At 43.5% G+C, this 23,470-nt stretch overlaps 1 protein-coding gene across 7 annotated transcripts in view; it reads left to right on the plus strand.

The window, feature by feature from the left end:
• The first annotated feature begins 14,322 nt into the window (after nucleotides 1-14,322).
• The window catches only part of Ccdc85a (coiled-coil domain containing 85A), a 182,304-nt gene continuing 173,156 nt past the window's right edge, over nucleotides 14,323-23,470 (plus strand). For 3 of the 7 annotated variants that reach the window (XM_074049755.1, XM_074049757.1, XM_074049758.1), the window contains exons 1-2: nucleotides 14,328-15,396; nucleotides 21,897-22,818. In XM_074049755.1, coding sequence (XP_073905856.1) covers nucleotides 15,130-15,396; nucleotides 21,897-22,818 — 1,189 coding nt within the window. In that variant the 5' untranslated portion in view covers nucleotides 14,328-15,129. Of the gene's footprint in view, nucleotides 15,397-21,896; nucleotides 22,819-23,470 lie in introns of all 7 variants that reach the window. The other 4 variants (XM_074049759.1, XM_074049761.1, XM_074049756.1 and 1 more) reach the window with 3 other exon arrangements.

Raw genomic sequence — 23,470 nt, forward strand, 5'->3', positions numbered from 1 at the left:
CCCTATAGGCACTTGGGACCCCAATCCATGATTTCTGTTGGCAGAACTAGCCTGGAACTGAGTTTCCCAATCACTTTAAAAGCTGAGTTTCTATAAGAGTAGCTGTTGGTTTTGCACATGAGAGCTATCCTACTCCATTTTCAGTCAAAAGGCCAGAATTTCACATTCTTTGTGTGAAAAATGACCTCAAACCAGCAATCTCAAAGTTTTTGCTTCCTTGGTTTGGGATTCATTTCCAGGTTTTTAGACGTTAGGGATGAACACAAAAGTATATTTTAAGGCAAGACAATTTATGTTTATGCTTTCAGCATAAAAAGTAGTGTTTCTGTTTGAGTCATATTTGGTTTGTCAACCTGTTACCACAGCAAGAACTCTATTCTCTAGTTTCCCCGGCTCCATTCTTTATATTGCTTAGTCAACAACATCAGAACCATTTTATTTATTTATTTATATTTCCCATTTGGAAGTGCTATTTATTCCAACTTCTCTCTCCAGTAAACATTTGTACATTGTCCTTGTGAATTTTATACACCCTCTCCATATGGGAGAAATAATAAAAGTAGATTTTGTTTGTTTTCTGATGCCAGCTTACGTATCATTCTCAGACACTGCACCTTCCACTCCTAATTGTCACATATACGTTGAACTTGACAGCACTCTGTCTGTAGCTGGTAAATAGACTCATTTCTTCTGCTACAGTTCTGCTCAAGTATCATGAATACTGGGACTCAGTATCCATAGAATGGTCACTCAGTTGTTATTTCTGTTTATTCCTCTGTTCATTTTCTTCATTTCTTGCCTTGTGGATATTTTTTGGGAGATCTTCTTCCTGCTGTTTTTCTTTTTTTAAAATTTTTCCTGTTCTCTTATACCATGCTAAAGGGGAAATAAAATGTTTTGTACAGACTTGCCAGTCCAGGTAAATTTTTTTCACTGAAAGAAAGGGTTCAGCATTGCATACACCTGCTTTGCCTGCATGTGCCACTTAACCTAGATACTTTTCTGGGGATCCCCTAGGTAAAAATTAAAAGGGAACTGCATTGTAACAATTTATGAAGTGAAATACCCATTGTTGAGGTGCTATATGGAGCTCAAAGCAATGAGTTGAGTGGGTCATGAAGGAAGGATTGTAAGTCACTGATTCCAGAGAAAAGGGTCATTTGTTAGAGCAGGTCCAATTGTAGGTAGGGGGAAGGGTCACTCTGTGTCATTGTTAGAATGAGGTCTCACTGAGGTGCTCAGCACAGGAGCAGATAGTGGTTATTGTGCCTTTATCCAGCACTCCATCATATACCAAGTGTGATGGTTAACTTTACATGTTAATTTGCTGAGCCATATGTTCAGTTAAACAAGATTCTGGGTGAGTCTCAGAGGTATTTCTGGATGAGATTGACATTTTCCTGGTTGACTGAGTAAAGCAGATTGTCCTCCCCAATGTAAGTGAGTCTTATCTGCTCCTCTGAGGGCTTAACAAAAACAGAAAAGAATAAGGGACAATTCTATGTCTGTCTTAAAGCTGGTACATTGGTGTCTTAGCCTCAGACTATAACTGTCACCATTGGCTCTCCTGGTTCTCAGCCTTTCAGATTCAGAGGAGAGCTATATCACTGGCTCTCCAGCTGACCAACTATAGTTTACAGTCTTCTCAGCCTCTGTGATTTCATGAGTCAAGTTCATACAATAAATTTATGTGTGTATGTGTGTGCACTGTGTATGCCTATTCATTTGTCTATCCATCCACCCATCCATTCAACCATCCATCCAACCACCCGCCTGTCTCTCTGCCTGTCTGTCAAATGAACAGACTACTTGATACATCACCCTAGGAAAGAGTGCCTTTTGCTAATTTACAAAAGGTTCTCTGTGGACTAATCAAGGCTCTGGCAGTAACTGGGGAGATGGGTATGGAGAGGTCAATGAATTTATCTTGAAATTTTATGTTCTCTGTTCTCTTATACCCTGCTCAGGGGGAAATTGAATGTTTTACACAGACCTGCCAGTCCAGGCAACTCTGTGCTTTTTTCACGGAATGAAAGGGTTCAGCATTGCATATGCCTCCTTTGCCTGCATGTGCCACTTAACTCAGATGCTTTTCTGGCGAGCACCCAGGTAAAAATTAAAAGGGAGCTGCACTGTAACAACTTATGAAGTGAAATACCTGTTTGGGGGGTATTACATGGAACCCAAAGCAGTGAGTTGAGTGGGCCATGAAGGCAGGGTTCTAAGGCACTGATTCTATGCCCATGTAGTTTAGGGGTTGGCTGTGGTTTGAAAGTCAGGGTCTCTGCATGTATCACATTATATGGAAAATTCTTATAACTTCAGAGCCACTGAAACAATTTGGGACTTTATTTTCTTTGCTGGATTAGTGGTGAATCCTTAGAATACCTTTGCTGGCTAGAGAAAAAGATAACAAAATAGGAATGAGTGATATCCATAAAAAGTATTCAGACTTTACACTTTGGCATCTCAATTCACATTTTCCAAGACATGATCCTCTCGCTGTTTTGATGAAGAGGTCTGACTCGGAAAGAGCTGCAGAAGAGACCTTGGAGTTTCCAAGGCTTAGGGGTGACTAGCAGTCAGACTGTATCCCTAGTTAGGTTGTATTACAGGCTCCTGGGAGCTTTCCACCTGTACCTGTTGGCCAACTAAAGTTTTTAAATCATTAGAATCTTTTTGACACAGTGTTTCACTATGTAGCCCAGGCTGGCCTGGAACTCACGATCCTGAGTACTCCTGAGTGCTGAGATTATAGGTATGTGCTGCTACACCCAGCCCAGAAGATTCTTTACAAACATATATACATATATATGTATATGTATTTATATATAAATATATATTATATATATATATATTTAAATAGGATAGTGTGCTTAGGAGCACATTTTTTCTTAAAGAACAAATGCTGGAAGTCTGGCTGGTGCAAACTTCTGGTTTTTTCCCTGAGGAAATGAGCATATGATTGTATATTTTAATCTAGTTTTCTATTGTTGCTATCCAAGGGCTCTTATCTTCTAATTGCTGTAAAGATGAGAAATCACACTGCACAAATGCACAATAGGCACGCACAAATATGTATACCTATATATCTACGGATACACACTTATCTATTTGTGATACATATGCACACAGACAGCCCCCCATAAATATACCACTTAGCTCAGTAATTTTCTAAAAAAATACAAAAAGCACCCATGATGCACACACTCAGGGCAGTGTGGTATTACAAAGATCTCTGCAGCAGAAGCTAAATGAGAGGTCATGTTTGCAGTACCTGACATATTGCTCCTAAAATAGGAATTATTGTTGATTTCATCCACAGTGGGAGGTAAGAGAGTGGAGGGGACATTATGATGCAGTAGGGGGTTCCTTGTGCCTTAGGCAGAAGATAAAAACCAATGAGCCAGAGAACCAATGTTTTACTTCTGTTTTGTTTTCAACTGCTACCCAGATTGGTTTCATGATTTCTTGCATTTTTGCACAACCTTCCCTCTGGGGCATTTAATGCGGATTAAGGCAACACAGCTACACTTCCAGTTCTGGAAATACCGCGTGAGAGGAATGGAAGGTTAGGTTTATGAGCATTAATAACATTCACTTTCTAAATGAAACTAAATCATTTTCTAAATTTTTGTGATCATTACACTTACACATCATCTGAAGCTCGAAGCAAAGAATGTTTAAGGGAAAATGGTAGAAACAGATTTCAGTTAAGTCTTCAGAATTATCTTTACTTGACCTGTCACTGCTTACCAAAAAATCCATTCGGGTCACAGGCCGTACCCTGTGTGGGACAGAAGAGGTTAAATGGACATTTATTGGCCCCAGTGACTTTCCACTTTCCACGAGAACAGCAGAAAGGGGAATGAAAGCGAGGTGAGCCTTGTTTCCCTCCTCACGCTACTCTGTGATATATTATGGAGACTTGAACAAGTTTCCTAATTTTCTAAATTCTAAAGAATTTTCTCTAGTTTGCAAGCTTTTATTTGCCATTGCTTTATGTTAGCATTTCTCAAACCTTGATGTGCTTACAAATCACCGGGAGATCTTGTCAATAGGCAAATCCCTATCTAGTAATTCTGAGTTGGGAATGGAAAATCTAAATTTCTAACAAGTTTTTGGATGGAGCTGGTGCTGCTGGCTGATGGCACACAGGATGAGGAGCAAACGCCCGGAGTGAGGTTCACCAATCAGGTACCTTGTTCATTTCCTGCTCTCTTTTTATGCCACCTGTATGTGGCTGGGGCCTCTACTCCCTGCCACTGTTATTTCAAGCCTCATTCCCCATCTATTGCGAAAAGATTTTTTTTTGGTGGTGGTGGTGGTGGTGGTGGTACTGAGGTTTGAACTTGGGACCTTGTGCTTGCTAGGTAGGCACTCTACTGTTTGAGCCGTGCCCCTAGTCCTTTTTTTTTCTGCTTTATTTATTTTTCAGGATAGGGTCTTGTGTTTTGGCCTAGGGTTGGCCTCTGACAGCAATCCTCCTACCTACGCCTCCTGTGTAGCTGGTATCACAGGCTTATACCACCACATCCAGCTTATTGGTTTAGATTGGGTCTAACTTTTTGCCTGGGCTGACCTCAAACCACGATCTGCCTCTTGAGTAACTGGGATTACATGTGTGAGTCACTGTATCCAACCATGAAAGAGTATTTAAGGTTGGTTTCTCCTCACTTAACCTCAAGCCTTTGGCCAACCACAGGTGGCCTGCATTCAGAAAGAATTACAGTTCTTTCTTGAAGCCCCCAAATGTGTATTGCTTTTGGGTTCCCAGGAACTTAGGCTAAATTTTTCAGAACACTGAATTCCTTAGCTGTCCTGAATATTCCCCAAAGATTAAAGTGCTCTGTGTCTCTTGTTTTGCTTGGGAGATACTCATAGTGTTGAGCAGGCAATATTAGTGCTAAAATTTTATTCTTGGCCTCTGGTGGGTAGAGAAGTGGTACAAAGGCAAACAGCATAGGATTCATAGGGTACTTCCAGGCACCCTGAAGACCCAGATTGAGTGTGTGAAAGAGGCTATTGCATGACTCTCACTGCACAGGGAACAGATAAAGATCATTTGAGGGGCAGGCACAGGTGTCCTAAGCACTGTTCTACTGCTTCAGAAGCAGCCTTCCCACACTTATTTCCAGGTGCTCGGCCCTGTGCAAGGCATCAGAGGTCCTGGAGGGAATTTGTTTTGTTTTAAAGCACAGCCATGCTGATCAGCAAATGGTAAAACCTGCAATTCACTCGTTCTGTACAAAAGTTACTGAGGACCTGTAATTGGTCAGGCATAACACACAGTTTTTCTCCTCATAACTTTCCCAGCTTAATGTGGAAAGTAAAACAAATAAGCAAACATAAAATAGCTGCAAATGGTACATGTTATGAAGAAAATAAGCAAGATTATGAACTCAAGACAAAGGAGTAGGTATTTTAGAGATGCTGGTCAGTGATGGTATCTCTGGGCAGTGCTATGAAGCTGAAGCTTAAAAGGTAAAGGAATTATCCAGAAGCACAGTGGTGCTTTGGCAGCGATTATTAAATATGGAAATCCTGTACTAGCAAAGAACATGATTTAGGAACTCCTGCTGATGCTACCAGAGAAACAAAAGAGACCAGTTATGATTCCCTTTCTGGCAAATGATACTGTAATTAGGAGTCAGTTTCCAGGTGCCTTTCCTTCTTCATTTCATCTGCTGATAATGCCAAAAGTCTGAGTTTTATTGACTATGCCACTAAAGACCCTCATGACATACCTTGGAGGCTGCTGTGGAAAGTCAGGGGCACAACCTCTACCAGTAGAGTCCTCAAACCACTCCTGTCTCTTCTGGTGACAGTGATCATCAGGAAGATAGTTTATATTAATTAACTGCATGAGTCTGGCCTGAGCCTTGGATTTCTTTACTGTAAAATGGAAAAATAATGTCTGTCCCATAGATGATTAACTAAGATGGTGTGCCTCATCCATGAGAGTTCTTGTCCAGTCACAATACAGTACGACAATGGCACCTTGGAAAGTCTTCTGAAAGTCAGTAAGTCTGCCATTTATAACTTGATTATATTGGGGGCTGTTAATACACCAGGTGATACCACTGTTTCCAGGGCCTGGACTGTTTGAGAAATAGTCAAGAGTAGATACCTCACCTGTTTAAGAGCAAACTCCCTAATCAAACCTGCACACCCTCAAAGCAGCTGATGGCTGTGAGAGGAGAAAAGCAGCACTGTTGGACAAATGTGTGAAGATGTGTTTTCACTTGTAAGGCTCCTTACCATGTACATTTCAGGCATCTTCACAAAGGGACTGGAATCTTCCAGGTCCTCTGAGTTAGGTTTGCACTGGACAGGCAGTAGTAGACCAGTTCTGCTGGGACTTTGTCTTGCAGGGCAGACCTGTTAGGTAGTCTCTGCTTAATTTAACATTTTCTTCCTTTTCTTTTTTCCTGGGGTATGGCTTCTCAAAAACTCAAGTGTCTGTCTGCATGGATGTGTGGACTTTGTGATCTGTGGTTTTTCCCATATGGCAATCTCTTCAGTAAGCCTCCTTCCTATTGTACTTCCCTTCATGTGCATCAGAATATAAGCACCCCAGAGGCTAAGCTTCAGACACATTTGAACAACATTTACTGAGCTTCTACAACAAACTCTTTACTTGCCAGATGTGGCAGAAGTTCATTGATGAATAAGACAGATCCCTGCCCTCCAAAAAGGAAATAAAAAGAATCAATAGGTATTCACTAGCTATAAAATGAGAAAGACTGTGATAGCTACAATAACACCGTCATGGTTTGGTTATAAATGGTGTTCTTTGGTTTCCTGTTGGAGTCACAAACTCAGTGATTCAAAACAACAGAAATGTATTCTCTGAGAAATACATAGTTTTAGTCAGAGCCTGACTAAAACTCAGGGTGTCAGAAGGGTCTGAAGAATGGGTTCCCTGACTCCTCCAGTTCTTAGTGGCCACTGGCATTCCTTGGCTTGAGGCTAATCTAATTGCTCTAATCTCTGCCTCTGTGGTCACACTGCCTCCTCCTCTTTGTGAAATGTGCCTCTGACTCTCTTTTACCAAGCCCCATGGATTGCATTTCAGGCCTGGTAGGAGAAGCTAGGATAATCTCCCCACTTACAGAAATCAAATCTGGAGTCCTTTTTTTTTTTTGGCATATAAGGTAACCTTTGGAGGATTTAAGAATTAGCTCATGGTGGGTATCTTTTGGATGGGAACCATTATTTGACCCACTGTAGGTGCTACCCTCATTTTGCCTCTTCTCAGACAGAATAGTCTTCAGCTGTAGATGTCCAATATGGTAACCACTCATTTAATTGGTTATTGAGCACTTGAAATATGGTTTGTCTCAACTGAGATGTGTTGTAAGTGCAAGATACACACTAGATTTTGAAGGAATCTATTTACTGAAAAATGAAAGTTGTATCACCAATTTTTATGTTTGATTACATGTTGAAATAGCATTTTGGATATATTAGGTTAAATAAAGTATATTATTAAAACTAATAACACATTTTTTAGTTTTTAAATGCAATTACTAGAAACTTGAAAAATACATACGTGGTTTGTATTTGTGGTTTGTATTGGATTTCTATTGAACAGCAGTCTGGACTATCTACAATAATACTGAAACTGGCACAGACTGGAATCACAAGGGGGGAGTTAAAAAACCTCAGTGCCTAGGCTGTACCCCAGATCTATTAACCTGGCTATCTCTTGGGAGGGGCTCAAGCATCAACATGTTTCAACTCCCCAGATAATTCCAATATGAAGCCAAGGCCGAGAACCAATGGAGCAGAGACCTTAAGGAGGATTAATAGTACAAACAACATATCTGGTCCAATGATGATCACTCCACAGAGGTATGTCCATTCTCTTTAAAAGAACAGAAATTATGGTCTCCCATGTACCCCCTTCTTTAGGCTTTCCTTCCCAGGATTGGATGCTTTAACCTACCCACAGGGTGTGGCTGGGTCTAGCGGTGGAGAAGTGACAGAACAGGTGTTCCCAGGGGTCAAAACCTACATGGGATGTCAAGGTTCTGAGGTTGGGCTGGCGGACCACTCTTCCTTGGGAGCTCCTGGTGATTAGATCAGATCAGCCCTTCCCTGTGGTTTCTGCCATTGCACCTGGCAGAAGAAAATATGATGAACAGTAGCCACCTACAAATGTTCAGTTTGTGAGGTGGATAAATCAAAGTGCTTGCTAAGAGGTCCACAGTGGAAATGTCTTTTGAGAACATCCATCAGTAACATCTTCCACCTGCAGAAGTTCTGTTTTTATGGGATTCTTAGCTACAAGTTTGTGTTCTCTGGATCAGGTAACAAAGCAAAAATCTAATGCACTTATGTTGAATTTTGAGGTATTTCCTGGGGAATCAGTTTTTGGTGGAGCAAGATGTTTGGTGGCTTCTTGTGTTACTTGACACAACACAGATGAAATGAGGTACCCCTCCTCGCCTCCCAGCCATGTTCATGCTGATAACTTATGTCAGTAATCACTGCATCAGCAGTTAGTGCATCTTGCAGAAATCTGAGGCTAACTCATTAAAGTTTATGTCATACCACATTTAATCAATTTTGAAATTTCTTATAAGTTGCATACCACCCTTCTGACTTCTTAAACAGCATGTACTAAATAGTAATTGATACTTTCCAAGGGAAGAGCCCCTGTGTATGTGTTGTGGGTGGTGAGATATCCAGAATACAGACAATCAAACAAACCTGAACAACAGCCCCTAGCAAGCTTGTCCCTCCATTCCCCTTCCTTTCTTTCCTTAGTGCTAACTCTGTGTTAGGAAGTGGATCTTACCTTTGAGGAGCTTAGGATTTAAGAGAGGAAAAAGACAATGTCTTCATTTACTTGTACTGCTATAACACCATACCTAAGACTGGGTAATTTACAGATATTAGAAATTTTTCTTGGTTCTGGGGGCTGAGAAGTCCAAGCTTAGGGGGAGAGTAGATCCAGCATCTGGCTAAAGACTTCTCTACTTAGATGGCACCTCTTGCTTCTACCTCACCTGGTGGAAGGGTGAAGGGGCAAAAAGGGATAAACAAGTGGCAAAGAGATGTTAAGGGATGAACTTGCTCTTTCAAGCCCTTTATAAAGGGACTAAACATGGAGACTCCATGGCATGATCACCCTTCCAAGACCCCATCTTTCTTTAATTATGTTAATTGTACAGAGGTGTTTCATTGTGATAATTCCATACATGCGTGTAATGTACTTTGGTTAAATTCATGCTATCGCTCTTCCTTATCCCTCTTTAAATGATGTTAGCACATTTCATTATTTACTTTCATTCACGTGTATGAAACACTTCATACATATTCAACTCCTCTGTCACCCTCTCCTTTCAGCCTTACCCTACTACTTATTCCCAACCCCAAACAATCCCCTTGTTTTACACGTCATTCTTTTTTTTAGATCTAGATTCCACATAAGAGAGAGCTCATGTGATATTTTTTCTCAGTCCAGCTCTTTTGCTTAATATGCTGATTTCCAGTTCCATCCATTTTCCTAAAAATGATATATTATTTGTCTTTATTGTTGAATAATACTCCATTGTGTATATATACCACATGTTTTTTATTTTTTATTTATTCATCAGTTGATGGACACCTAGGCTGATTCCATAATTTGGCTATTGTGAATAGTGCTGCTTTGAGCATGGATGTGCAGTTATCTCTATTGTATGCTGATTTATATTCCTTTAGAAATATGCCTAGAAGAAGTATAGAGGATCAGAAGGTAGTTCTATTTTTAGGTTTTTGAGGAACCTCCATACTGATTTCCATAGTGACTGCACTAACTAGCATTTCCACCAATAGCATATAAGGGTTCTCCCCCTACATATCTTCATCAGCATTTGTTTATTTTCTTGATGATTGCCATTCTAAATTAGGGTGAGATATAGGTTTGATTTGCATTTTCTTTATGGATAAGGATGTTGAACATTTCTTCATGTATTTATTGGTCATTTGTACTTCTGAGAACTATCTGCTCAGTTCATTTGCCTATTTATTGAATGGATTACTTGTTCTTTTGATGTTTAAGTTTTAGAGCTCTTTGTATGATCTGGGTATTAATCCTTTATCCAATATCTGGCAAATATTTTCTCCCATTGTATAGGTTGTCTCTTGATTCTGGTAATTGTTTCCTTTGCTGCGTAAAAGCTTTTTAATTTGATAAAATCCCTTTTTGTAAATTCTTGCTCTCGTATCCTGAACAATTAGAGTCCTATTCAAAAAGTTGTTGCCTATATCTTCATGTGTTTCCCTAAGTTTTTCTCTGGTAGTTTCAAAGTTTGATCTTGCATTTAGATCTTTGGTCCATTTTGAATTCATTTTTGTCTAGGATGAGAGGGGTCTAGTCTTCTTCTTGTGGATATCTAGTTTTTCCAACACCATTTGTTGAAGAGGCTGTACTTTTTTCAACATATGTTTTGGGTGCACTTATGGAAAATTAGATGGTTGTAACTGTGTGGGTTTACTTTAGGGTCCTCTATTCCATTGGTCTATGTATCTGTTTTTGAGCCAGTGCCATGCTGTTTTGGTTACTATGGCTCTAAAGTATAATTTGAAGTCAGATATTTTGGTACCCCCAGCATTACTCTTTTTGCTCAGGATTGCTTTGGCTCATCAAAGTCTTTTGTGCCTCCATAGGAATTTCAGCATTGATTTTTCTACTTCTGTGAAAAATGAAATTGGAATTTTGATGGGGATTGCATTGAGTCTATAGATTGCTTTTAGTAGTAAAGCTGTTTTCACAATATTAATTCTGCCATGATCCCATCTTCATACTGTCACTTTGGGGTTTAAATTACAGTACATGAATGAATTTTGGAGGGACACTTACATCCAAAGTCAACAAATATTAAGATAAGTGTGAGAGAGAAAACATGGGGTCTATGAAGACAAGACTGCTCTTCTCCTTTGCTTTTCCTCCCTTCCTCTCTTTTCTTCCTTCCTAAAACAAACAACAAACAAACAAACAAACAAAGCAAAGATAACTTACGAAGATACACAGAGAACAAGATAAAAAGGAAGAAATCTGGAGGGGAAATCTGAAAGTAAAAAGAAAATGATAGAAGTCAATAAATTATGTTAAGTCATGTCAAAATTATTGAGGGTGGGCCACAAATTTAGTTCTAACTTCCTAGAAGCTTGTGCAAAGAGGATACACAAAAACCTGCATCTTTCACAGTATCTGCAGGCTGAAAACTAAGGAGATTCCCAAGAGAACACTTGGATAAGGGTTCAGCAATAATTAAAGCATCAGAGGATATAATGGACAGTATTTCCAAACATGTCACTAATTCCACCAGAGTTATAAAGGGCAGGACAGAAATTTGTGTGGTTTAGCGAAAACAGAAAGGAGTATTGAATCCTAGCTGCAGATAAAACTCTTTTGTTAGGATTTGACCAAATCAGCCTGAGCCTTTACTTGTAATTATTGATATTGGTGCTCTCTGGCTTACAATGGGGTTACAGCTTCATAAACCATAAATTGAAAATATCATTAAGTCAAAAATGCACTTAATACCCCTAACCTATTGAGCATCAGCACTTAGAATACAGCATACTGTAGAGTGTTGCTTGTTTATCTTCATGGCTGTGTGCCTGGTAGGGAGCTGCAGCTCATGGAGTTTTGTATGACATTATCACTAGCTCAGGAAAATGTCAAAATTCAAAGTACAGCAGCTACTGAATTCCTATTGATTTTGCATTGTTATTCCATTGAAAAATTGGAAGTCCAGTCCTTGTTAAGTCAGGACCATCTGTGATTTAATTCTGTTTTAGGTGCTTGGCTAGAGGTGCACACTAGAGGCTGTGGGAGGGGAGAAGGACTCACCTCCATCTCTGAGAGAGAAGGGTGGGCAATGACAGGGATCTGGAGGAGATGGAGGATCCTGAGGGAATCATTCAGGGAATAAGGCAGGGAAGACATCCCACTTACAAGAGAGTATCATCCACGGAGCACAAAGGTGCAGAGAGTGTCAATTGGGAGCTACAGGTCCTTTGGTCCTAGAAAAATATGAAGGATGAGGCAAGATAGGGGGTGGGGTATAGAGCAAGAGAAGTCATCAAGGGCCAAACTGTGCCTGTCTTATATATTCTGCTAAGAAATGTGGCTGCACTCTGATGAGAGGTACTGAGATGCCACCAGAGGGACTTAGACTGGCAGTTGTATCTGCTAACTACTGCACTAATAACGCTGCATGATAAGCATCCCCAACACTGGCAGTCAACGGCCCTCATGCGTTTTTGCACACAGATCTGTCAGTTGATGGGCTTCAGGCTGAAGGTCAGTCAGCTTTAGCAATATAAAACAACATTATTTATTCAATAATCATCCCAAATCAATGACCAAAATTAGCATAATTAAAATTTCATCAAGGTAACCTAGCTCAATATTAGGCACTGGCTACTCTAAATAAATTTATGGAGAACTCTTTCTTTGGTTTCTTTTCGCCTTGTCATTCTATCACAAATCCAATTCCTATTGCAGTCATCTGCTTTCTAATGACTACTTAGGTGTTAGTGACTTGGAGGCAGTTAGCAGAGAAGGGCACTGGATCTTTCAGTTTAGAATAGGACTCCTGAGGAACACACCTGTGGTGCAGTCATTCCTATTTCCAGACAATGGGCTGCCAAGCTAGGATATCAGTAATAACAAGGTTGCATTTCTGCAGGAAACCTCAGTAAGGCATTCTTGTATTTCATTTCTAGCTGCCTGAGAGTGGATAAGGTTAGATGCTTGTTCAAAGACAAGAACTAATAAGTAACTGAGATAGGATTCATATTTTTCTGACTTGTGTTTTGACTCACACTTCCCCTGTCCACAATGGTCTTAGAAACTGTGTCAAGAGCCTTTTGTGGGGGTGAGACAAGTGGAGGTGCCAAGGAAAAATTGCACCAGACATAAATAGGGAAAGAAGACTATTCAAGACTGTTTCAAGAGGGAGTGAGGCTGAATAAAATGTCATGAAACAAAAGGATTGTTCAGGAGTGAGATGAACTTAGTGGAAAATACCAGAGGACACTGGGTTGGGGGTTGGTCACTGTGAGGAGGCCCTCTGTGTTTGCTAAGGGAATGTGATGAAGTTAGGCTCCTTCCCTCCACTGAGACAGAGATAGGCTCCTCCTTCCTTGAGAATTAAGCATCAAAGATAAGCCTCTTAGGTGGCAGAGAAAGACATTCCTGGGTTGTAAAACTGAAAGGTTGATGAATAGGAGTTAGATCCTTATAGATCCAAGAATAAATTCGCAACTGAAAGTCTGCTACGGTAAATGCTCTGAAAAGGGAGGATGAGGGCCATAGTTAGGAAGAAGCCTAGGTGAAGTTTAGCAAACTGAGAGACCATCAAGGGCTTCCTGGTCAGGGGCAGTGGTACCACCTTTCCTTGCTATCCAGAAAACCAGGTCTCCATCCCCAACTGATCATTGTTGAAAAAGTGACAGCTTTAGGGGGGCACACACTGACCAGCTGGTACAGGGACACTAATATAAAACCCCATCCTAACAAAGGGAGATGTTTCTTTCTGTATCCTATAGCAGAAGCCCAGGGTAGGGTAAGGTAGGACAGTTTCCTGGCACTGTCTTCATCTAAGAAATCCATTTCTTTAGGGAAACAATGTATTTTCAGCTCGAAGCCCATTTCGCTCCACTTCACCAGAGGGTAGCCCAAAGATAGAACACAGAAACTCAGAACTCTTCCTTCCAGACATGACCATCCTAGAAAGCTGACCTAGTAGTGCGCTGTCGCCTGTGGCAGAGAGGAAAATGGAAATCTCCTTGGATGGTATTTTGCTTGCCTATGGGGCCTCTCTTTGCTCTGAGGGCAGGCAACTGAACTGACCTTAAAATGCAGGCCTCAGGAAGAAGCAGAGAATTTTATTTCTCCCAAAGATTTTGATGCTTTTCAAATAAAAAATTAAAAGATCCAGTACGGTCCCCTGAAGCTTCTTCTCAAAGTAGTGGATTTTTAGAAGAGACAAAGGCCTGGGGGTGGGGTGGATGGTCCAACAGTAGTGTTCTGAAGCCTCATTTTCCCCTTTTCAGAGCATTAGGATTTTCTTACATCCTCATTCCTTTTATCTATCTTTTCTCCTGTTCTCCAAAGTGCACAGATCTTTTCTTTCCAAACCCCCAATCCCCCCTAAATACCATGTACTTCTCATATTGGTCAGCAGCAGTTTTCCCTGCCTGACCGCAAGCCTGGTAAGCAGAGAATGCGTTCGGTCACACGGTGGCGCGCGCGAGCCTCCCAAAATCCCGGCGGCAACAGCTCTGCACCTGCTTTCTATACCAACCCCACCCGCACGCCAGGCTCAAGGAGCCGCGCCCCCAGCCCTACCCGCCGGATGGCACCAAGCGCGCCTCGGGGACCCAGGTGGCAATAGAGCGGCAGCCGCGTCTGACCTGCGCGGGAGGTGCTGCTGCGGCCTGCCGGCGCCCCCCCTTGCCCCGCCCGCTCCAGGCTCCTCCTCCTGCTGGTCCCCCACTCTCCACCCCTCTTAGGCTGGGCTCTGCAAATCGAAGGCTTCCCTGAGCATCAGCTCAGAAGCAGCGGCAGGCGCAGCAAAGGTGGCGGGAGGGGCGCAGCCGGCCGGCCGCGCCGAGCCTTTGGGCAGGTGCTAGAGCAGCCCGGGAACCCCGCGCGGCCAGGAGAGCAGAGGAGCCAGTGGTTGCAGCTGGGAAAGGGGGAGGAAAGTGCGTGTGTGAGCGACACAGTGTGAGGGAGACAGTCTCGAATTAAGGAGGAGGAGAGAGCAGGGGATCGAGGGCGCAGCCCCTTGGGTGCCCTTAGCTGGTCTCCAAGGTTTTCCTACGTCTGCTCCCGCTCCCTGGCGCACCTCACCATGGACTTGCGCGGAGTTGGAACTGGCCAAAGCGTCAACCCGCGGTTATCCGCCCGGCCCTGGGGGTTCGCGGGTGCGCGCACGGGGATGGCGAGGTAGGATGGCCGCCAAGCGCGACCCCCGCCGCCCCAACGCAGCGGCCCCCTGGCGGTGCCGCTGACTCTCCCGAGCGCACAGGGGTGTGGGCGGAGGCGGCCCAGCCGCGCCCGCGCCTTCGCTAGTTGCTTTGCCTCTTCCACCTACTCGCACCTGCCCCCGCACGGATACCATGTCGAAGGCGGCTGCAGGCGCAGCGGCGGCAGCAGCGGCGGAAAGTTGTCCCTCAGCCCCCGCCGGTTCATCCACGACCGCCGCAGTGGAGGATCTGTCCAAAGTGTCGGACGAGGAGCTGCTGCAGTGGAGCAAGGAGGAGCTGATCCGCAGCCTGCGGCGCGCGGAGGCCGAGAAGGTGAGCGCGATGCTGGACCACAGCAACCTCATCCGCGAGGTGAACCGCCGCCTTCAACTGCACCTCGGCGAGATCCGTGGGCTCAAGGTGAGCACCGGGCCTAGCAAGGAGGCTTCGCTCCGGGAGGTGGGGGCTAGACAAACTTTCCCACCCTCCCTCAACAGGTGATCCACCCCTTTTTTCTCCCAGTCAGCACCCTTGCCCCCATGTTCAGCCTTCGGAAAGTTTTCCAAACTTTGGAGGCTCCCTCTTTTTCTCCTTACGGGGCGCGTCAGCCTCGAGCTTTCTCTCTGAATCAAGAGGAGCGAGCGCCAAGGATGCTGAAAGTCAGGGAGATGATGAGCGTGCAGAACCTTTAATTTCCCGGGAGACCTGGGAAGTCGAGGCTTTGGGGAGCTGGGTTACAGCCAGCCAGGGAGAAAACCGAGTGAAGGAGTGAGTTCAGGGCATCTTTACTTTTGGGGTCCAGGATGTAGCTGCTCGGACGCCACCAGCGCGCTGGCGAGCAGAGGGCAAAGAAAGGGCACCACTACAGCGGAGAGGAGATGGTCAGGCGCCCAGCATAGAAAGATGCTGCCGGCGCCACCCAAGTCATTCGGTGCAGAGGAGCTTAAGTTCTGCCTTCAAGTCTTATACTAGTTCCCACGATTTCCTTTTCTTCCAGTTCGATTGATCTCACCTGGAGTTGCCTTACTCTCCTTCCCAGTTCACCCCCGGGATGATTTTGATTTTATACCTCATTGCTGGGAGGACTTAGTATGGAAGGCATAGGGTTTTTTAAGGTTACCCCAAGGGTCGGTTAGTGATGTTTCTTTTTGAGCCACACCTCCCTCTGCTGTTATTAAAAGGGGAGGGGGACCCCCCCGCCCAAGCCCATCAACTTTCTTTCCTCCTTGGAGAGCTCCGCTTGTGTCCGCCGGCTGCAGCAGACCGGGTGGCTGGGAACCGCCCTGCCGGCTGCACTGCAAACTTCCTCTCCTCACAGCTTGCCTGGTGCCTCCTGGTATTCCTTCCTCTCATTGTTCTGCTTTTGTTTATAGGAAGCCAGACACAAACGAAATCAGTACAGGGACCTCAGGGAGCAAATTCCCGTAGGCACAAACTGTTCTTGTCGCTTTCCACTCCCACCCCACTTCTCAGCAGTAGAGGCTGTTCTACAATTCCCTCAACGCTCCAGCTCTAGGATTCTGGGGCAAAGAGAAGTGGGAGGGGCCGGATGCCTGAGGCTCACCTGTGTGCTGCTCCAGTGTGGGTGGAGATGGGCCTCCCTTGAGATCCAAACTAACTGTCATACAGGCCCTAGAATGGGTGCAATTAGGAAGATTCCCATAGCCAGAAAAATCCCAGGGCTTGCTCTTTTCTCATTTTAATTCGTTGCTAATGGATTATTTTTTTTTAACTACCGGGCCTTTGGGGAATAGAGAGGCAGGCTAGACTAGTAGGAGGATGATCTCGGAGATGGGTTTCAGTGTTTGAATGTAGAATACTCATTTGTTAGGAAGGTGAACTTGAGTAATTAATTTCTCAGATCCCCATTTTATTCATCAATAAAATGCAAATGATAACTAATTCTAGGATGTTGTGACAATTAGTTACAGCAGTGTAGGGAAGGTTTAATACTGACTTGACTACAAAACGTTATGCTTGTTGTCATCAGAAGAGAACATGAATGGGTAGCATATGTTTCCAGAATCTGAGTTTCTTAGGCAAACGATATATTAGTTTAAAACCCTCCAATTTAATCCTCTTCCATATTTTGAAACATAATGTGACTTGGAAGGGTTTTTAATTAATTAATTTTCTAAAGATTTTAATAATATGGAGACTCAACATAATAACTCAAGAAATTACTGAACGTTCTTTTAGGTTGTGTGGATTGACTGTAGTGAAGTCTAGGGATGAGTGGGGAATGGTTGGTATGGGTGGTGGATTGTCTGGTCTTCACTCCGGTAGCCTCATTTAGAGAAAGATCTATTAGCCAATTAAGAGCAGTTATACCCCAAGTAGGAAATCTCCTTGTGATCTGGATTCATGCGCTGGCATTAAAAGATTCCCCTTTATCAAGTTCAGAAGGCCATGGAGCCTAGTTATCTTCTGCCATGGACTTACTTCTTTTGCATCATCCCTGGGCAGCTTCAAGTTGGTTGGCTCCAAAGGGCCTTGGATCACCCTGAAGATGCTGGGGTTTTAATGCTCTTCTCCCTTTTCATCATTTTGGCTCAAAGCTTCCTTGGACACCACAGTGATCTATAAATAAGATTGAGTGAATAAATGATAGGTATATTTACTTATTGTGGTTTACCTGGAAGAAAGGGATTTTATGTTTTTGCCTCTGATGGTTTAGCATTCTTAGTTGAAGAATGTAAATATAGGGTGATCAATGTCACAAGATGTATTATTTTTATGCCCCCTTTCTGTGAACTGACTTTGAAATTACATCTACATATTTTTAAGACTACTAGTTGGGAGTCCAACTGTACAATCTGGTCAGTTTGGGAAAACTGTTGACTTCTCTGAGCCTCCACTTTATGATCTATTCAGTTGGGATTTTAATTCCACATGGAGTTTTAGGAAGGTTAGATGGTAGAAACAGAAACCCCAGTGAGGTTAGATAGCTTTCTCAAGGTCACACAGATGTAATGCTGAAAGTGGACTATTTTTAGCTAGTTGACATTCTTTGCTTAGAGTGTGTGGACCCAAAAGTGATTAAGAAAGGAGACTTTGTTGAGGGTGCTGATGTTATAAGGGGTTGGATTCCTGAGAATCATTTCATTGGACTCTGAGCATATACCAACATGCACGTTACTCTGACCCAGAATTCTGGTGGGAAGCTGATTTTAGGGAACTGAATCTTTAGAATTATTGTCTGCCTTGCATTAATTTCCCCACCTGCTCCCTAACACCACCCCATTATGAAATGAAGAAAAAGAACATATTAAAAACAATATTTCTTTAACCATAGATATAGTTCTTGGTAGTTTACAAGCATGCAATTGAAATCTTGGGTGATATTTTATGAGGTGGAGTTAAACTTCTAAAAGTCCACTTTAGACACTTTGATAATATCTGGAGGACTGTGAAGATGATAAAAGAACATCAACTGTTTTGAAAAACAAAGTCCATGTCTTAATGTGGCAGATTTGAAGAAACTGGCTAATAAGGTTGTTATCAAGCTGGTTGCTTAGCTGTTCATCAGAGGATTAAGGAAATATCTCAGAACTGGAGAGTAAATAACATTCTCAAGAAAATAACAAGAAGAAACTGGGATAATGCTGAAAAGGGGCCATTTCACTTCCTTTGGGAGGGATGGTTACTCCATAAAGCCCAGTCCTGTCTGCATTTCAGTTCTTGACAAATTAGGAATAGCTGTAGGATAGTCAAAAGGAAGTGTTTTCAGATGGAAATTCATTCTGAAGAAGACATGACTTGAATTTTCTATCAAATGCCAGGAGTAAATGAAATATGGAATAATTTTTAAAGTGTAGAAAGATTAATTTTGCTTAATGCTATTTTCTCTGAATATCCAGAGCTTCTGAGTTTCTCTTAAAGAATTAGTATGGAAAGATAATTTTCCCTCATCCTAATGTAGACCAGAAACTTTCTGAAAACAGTAATAGATTTTTTCGTAGTAGCTTTAGCTGTAGCTAGTTTGGGTCACAGGCCTAGGGCTTTGCATTGTATGCAAGGTACCATGATAGGTATCTTGCTTATGCAAAGAAAGACATCAGACATCTGTCTTCCAGAAGGTTAAGGCAGCCACATGAGAAAGAAAATGTTGTGCAATGAATGCTTAAGTTCATTTCACACATTGAACATTAACTAAGTGGGAAAGTTACTGCATTTATTATTCCTGAGTAGTATTTGGGTGCTAGGGAGAAACTTCTCAGGAATTTCTCATTGAGTTTAGATGGGTAGGGTGACATTTTCTAGCTGGAATGCACAGATTTACCTAGGGCTCATAATTACTCACCAGAGAGGGAGCTAAAAGGAGAAAGGGAGAAGAAGGCCATTCAGGCCTGGCCAAAGGTTTAATTTTTTTGGCAAAGGGGAGGTGTTGGGGGTTGGTAGGCAGGAGAAGCAAAGCATGTGGAAAATGTTTTTGAACATCGGTCTGGTCAATGAGTGCTTCGATCAGATTGGGCAAGAGAAGACTGGATGGGCAAGATGAAGGCAGGGAGGCCAGATGGGAGGCTATTGCGGAAGGTCAGGCCTGGGGTCATAAAGTGCCCAGGAGAAACAACAGAAAAAGGCGGGCATTAGAAATAAGGAAACAGAGTTGTTAGTAAGGCAAATAGTTAAAAACTGGAGTTGAAAACTAAACTGCATGGGCTTCTTCCTCTGGCTTCAAAATTCCCTTTGAAATTAGGCTTCATGAGTGTCAGGAAGTGATTTGGTTGGCAGATGTTTTAAAATTTTTCTTGTTGTCAGAATCAGGGGAAGTGTTGGAATCAACCCTAGTTTCAAAGAAGCAAGTCCCTCTCAGAGTACCTCTAGTTCTGCAATGGATGATAGTTGTAAAACCAGAGTTTTCAGGCTTTGTAAATCTGAGTGAGTCTTAGGGTAAGTCTTTGGTAGCAACTCCATGGCCACCCCTATTTCATCTCTACCAAACCATGCCACTTCCTTTGCTGTATGTACAAATGGATAATAAGGGGGAAGTTCGCACTGCACTTTTATTTTTATTTTTTTGGCAGTACTGGGGTTTGATCTCAGGGCCTCATGCTTGCTAGGCAAGCACTCTACCACTTGAGCCACTCCACTAGCCCCACACTGTACTTGTAAATCCCTTAATTTAAATTGTCTACGGAAGGGGTACTGTGTTCTGAATGCACAGGGGGATAGAATAGATGAAGCCTCCATTCTCATGACTCTAGTGGGGACTGAGACTTGAACTAAAAGGCACACTCATACATAGGTTGTTATATTGTAGCCACATACCACAGATGGAAAGTCTAAAGGGTGATGGAGAGGTTAGAAGTGGACTTTATTTAGGTGGGGTGCTCATTCTCTAGAATGGCTTCTCTGGACAGTGACTTATAAAATGAGCCCTGACGGTTATGTAGAAACTTGAGGAAAGGATTGAGAGTGAAAGGGCAAGGTTTTGTTTTTTGAATATTTAAACAAGGCCAAGGGTGGTGGCACTCAGTGTGTGATGCTTTCCTTCTCTTCTGCTACCTGGACCCGCCCAGTCGCATAGCCTCCTTGCTGGTACCTGTTGTTTCATTGTATTTGCCCCATCCCTGCCTGGAATAATCCTCACTCACATGCTTGATTTTTCATTTCACCCAAATGTTTTGATTCTCTGATCAAATGTTTTCATTCTCTGCCTTCTCTTAAAAAATAGTGTTTTTGACCTGCTTAATTTTTTCTTCTCTTAAAAATTGTACTTTTTAACCTGCTTAATTTTTCCCCAATATTTTTCATTATGTGGCATTATGTTCTATACTTGCATTTTGATACTCTGTACCAGAATGAATGCTGTGGGATGTCAGGGTCTCTGTTGTGTTCACTGACATATCCTTACCACGTGTACCAGTGCTTGGCTCACAATCAATGCTCGCTACATCTCTGTGAGTGAATGAATCATCGTTCATGTTGGAGAAGTAGACCACTTCAGAGCCTTGTGAAAATTGGAGGATTTTCCCCTGTGTCTTAGGGGCAATGAGAAACTATTAAAGCATTTTTAACATAGGAGCAGAAAGACAAATTAAATTTTGGAGGTTGAATTCTGAGGACTTGTTTGGCTCAGAAAAAGTGGAAGGTGAGGGAAGAAATACCAGGGATAACCCCAGGTTCTCATAAAGAGGAAGGGAGTGGGACTAGCTGAAGGGGCTAAAGTGGTAGAGTGCCTGTCTAGCAAGCATGAGGACCTGAACTCAACCCCCAGTGCCATTAAAAAAAAAAAAAATAATGGAGTGAGTGGAGGTGGCATTTGCTGGTAGGATTTGGGTAAGGGTGTTTGGATGTCAAGGGCTCGTTGGACTTATTTTAAGTGTGAGACGCCTGGAAGACCTCCATGTGGGAATGGTCAGTGGGGATTGGATGTGCAGGACTGAAATGCCACAAGAGAGCAATTGTGTATTTCCCTAGTGGGGGGACTGGGACTGCTCATCCCATTTCATGGTCTGAAGACCTAAACAGCATTTCATTCACTTTGATGAAAGGCCTGTTGCCTCAGAGCTCCTAGGCATTTGAGAGGTTTCAAAGCAGCCATCTTTTTTTCTTGAGTGTGTGGCGGGACAGCCTTATTTTTCCCTGGACTACTTTCCTGTTTTTTAACTGACTGCATCATCTTAGACAAGAAAAGCTTCATTAGGCTCAGTTTGTCTTTCTGTGCCAGAACCATAATTATTATCCCATTTTGGTGAAAACTAGATGAAATAATTAAAGTATTGTATAGGGAACAGAACTGATACTATTGAAAATCATGGGTTGCTTCAAGCTTTCAGCTTCTCCCCACCCTCTCACCTCCTTCCAGAAAATTCCAGAGACTTTACCAATTTTAGGCTCTCCAGCTCCCAGGAAGTCAGAGCCTGATGGCACCTCCTGGGTGTACCTCCCATGAAAGGTTGTCTCTCTCTTTTCAGGATATCAACCAGAAACTCCAGGAGGACAACCAGGAGCTGAGGGACCTCTGCTGTTTTCTGGATGATGACCGGCAGAAAGGCAAGAGGGTATCCCGGGAGTGGCAGAGACTGGGCCGCTACACAGCTGGGGTGATGCACAAGGAAGTGGCCTTATACCTGCAGAAGCTGAAGGAACTGGAAGTGAAGCAGGAGGAGGTGGTGAAGGAGAACATGGAGCTCAAGGAACTGTGTGTGCTGCTGGATGAGGAGAAGGGTGCAGGCTGTGCGGGCAGCCGCTGCTCCATCGACAGCCAGGCCAGCCTGTGCCAACTCACTGCCTCCACCGCACCCTATGTGCGGGATGTGGGCGACGGCAGCAGCACCTCCAGCACCGGCAGCACCGACAGCCCCGACCACCACAAGCATCACGCAAGTGGTGGCAGCCCCGAGCACCTGCAGAAGCCCCGGGGTGAGGGCAGCCCAGAGCACTCCAAGCACAGGAGTGCCAGCCCTGACCACCTGCAGAAACCCAGGGCCTCTGGGACCCCAGATCACTCCAAAGCACTCAAAGGACACAGCCCTGAGCACCACAAGCCCTTATGCAAGGGCAGCCCAGAACAGCAAAGACACCCGCAGCCAGGAAGCAGCCCTGAAATGCTGCCCAAGCACATCCCGAGTGGAAGCCCGGAACATTTCCAGAAGCAGCGGCCGGGGGGCAGCCCGGAGCATCTTCAGAAACAGGCGCTTGGTGGGAGCCTGGAGCACCTACCCAGAGCTAGGGGCACGAGCCCCGAGCATCTCAAACAGCATTATGGGGGGAGCCCTGATCACAAGCATGGAGGAGGAGGAGGCAGTGGTGGAGGCAGCAGGGAGGGCACCCTAAGACGGCAGGTGCAAGAGGAGCTGTCACCCCATCACCGGAATGTCTACAGTGGCATGAATGGTGGGTCAGTATGTGCTGGGGAGTGCTTTGGCTGGGACAACTCAGAGAGTGTTATGAATGACCAATTGACCAATCATAGTAGAAAGGGCAGAGGGGGCTAAGGGGGAGGAGGAGTTGACATTTGCCCTGAGATTATGATGTGTGTTTCTTCCCTTCTATTTGTTTTTATTTTACACAGCTCTCAGACAAGCAGGCCTAAAGATGGCTGGGGTGGGGGGCGGGAAGAGGGGTCAAAGGAGGGAGAGAAACAATAATTCCTTTGGACCTGGAGTAGCCAGGGTGAAATAAATCTGTTCTGTACTGGATAAAAATAGAGTCTTTGATCTTGACCTTGAACGTTTTCCTGGTTGTATGCTGCTTCATACTAGGGATAGCTCCGGAAAGGCATCCAAATGGTTTTTGAATGCAGTTAACAGCTTATGTTCAGGAAGAAATAAAATTCATTATGAAAATCAACATTAAAAAAAATAAATATCCTGTCCCTAAGCAGGCCTGATGACAGTTAACTTGAGCACTGATAAATGTGCCTTTATTTTGAGAATTTTTTCCACTGTGTTGGGGACAGTAGCATGGATCAGTGACTTTTATTTGCATTTAAAATGCAGCAAATGCTTTCTTTCCCTTTTCACTCAAAACTCTCCCCAACCTCTCT

Source organism: Castor canadensis, chromosome 12, assembly GCF_047511655.1.
Source record: "Castor canadensis chromosome 12, mCasCan1.hap1v2, whole genome shotgun sequence".
Classification (NCBI taxonomy): Eukaryota; Metazoa; Chordata; class Mammalia; order Rodentia; family Castoridae; genus Castor; species Castor canadensis.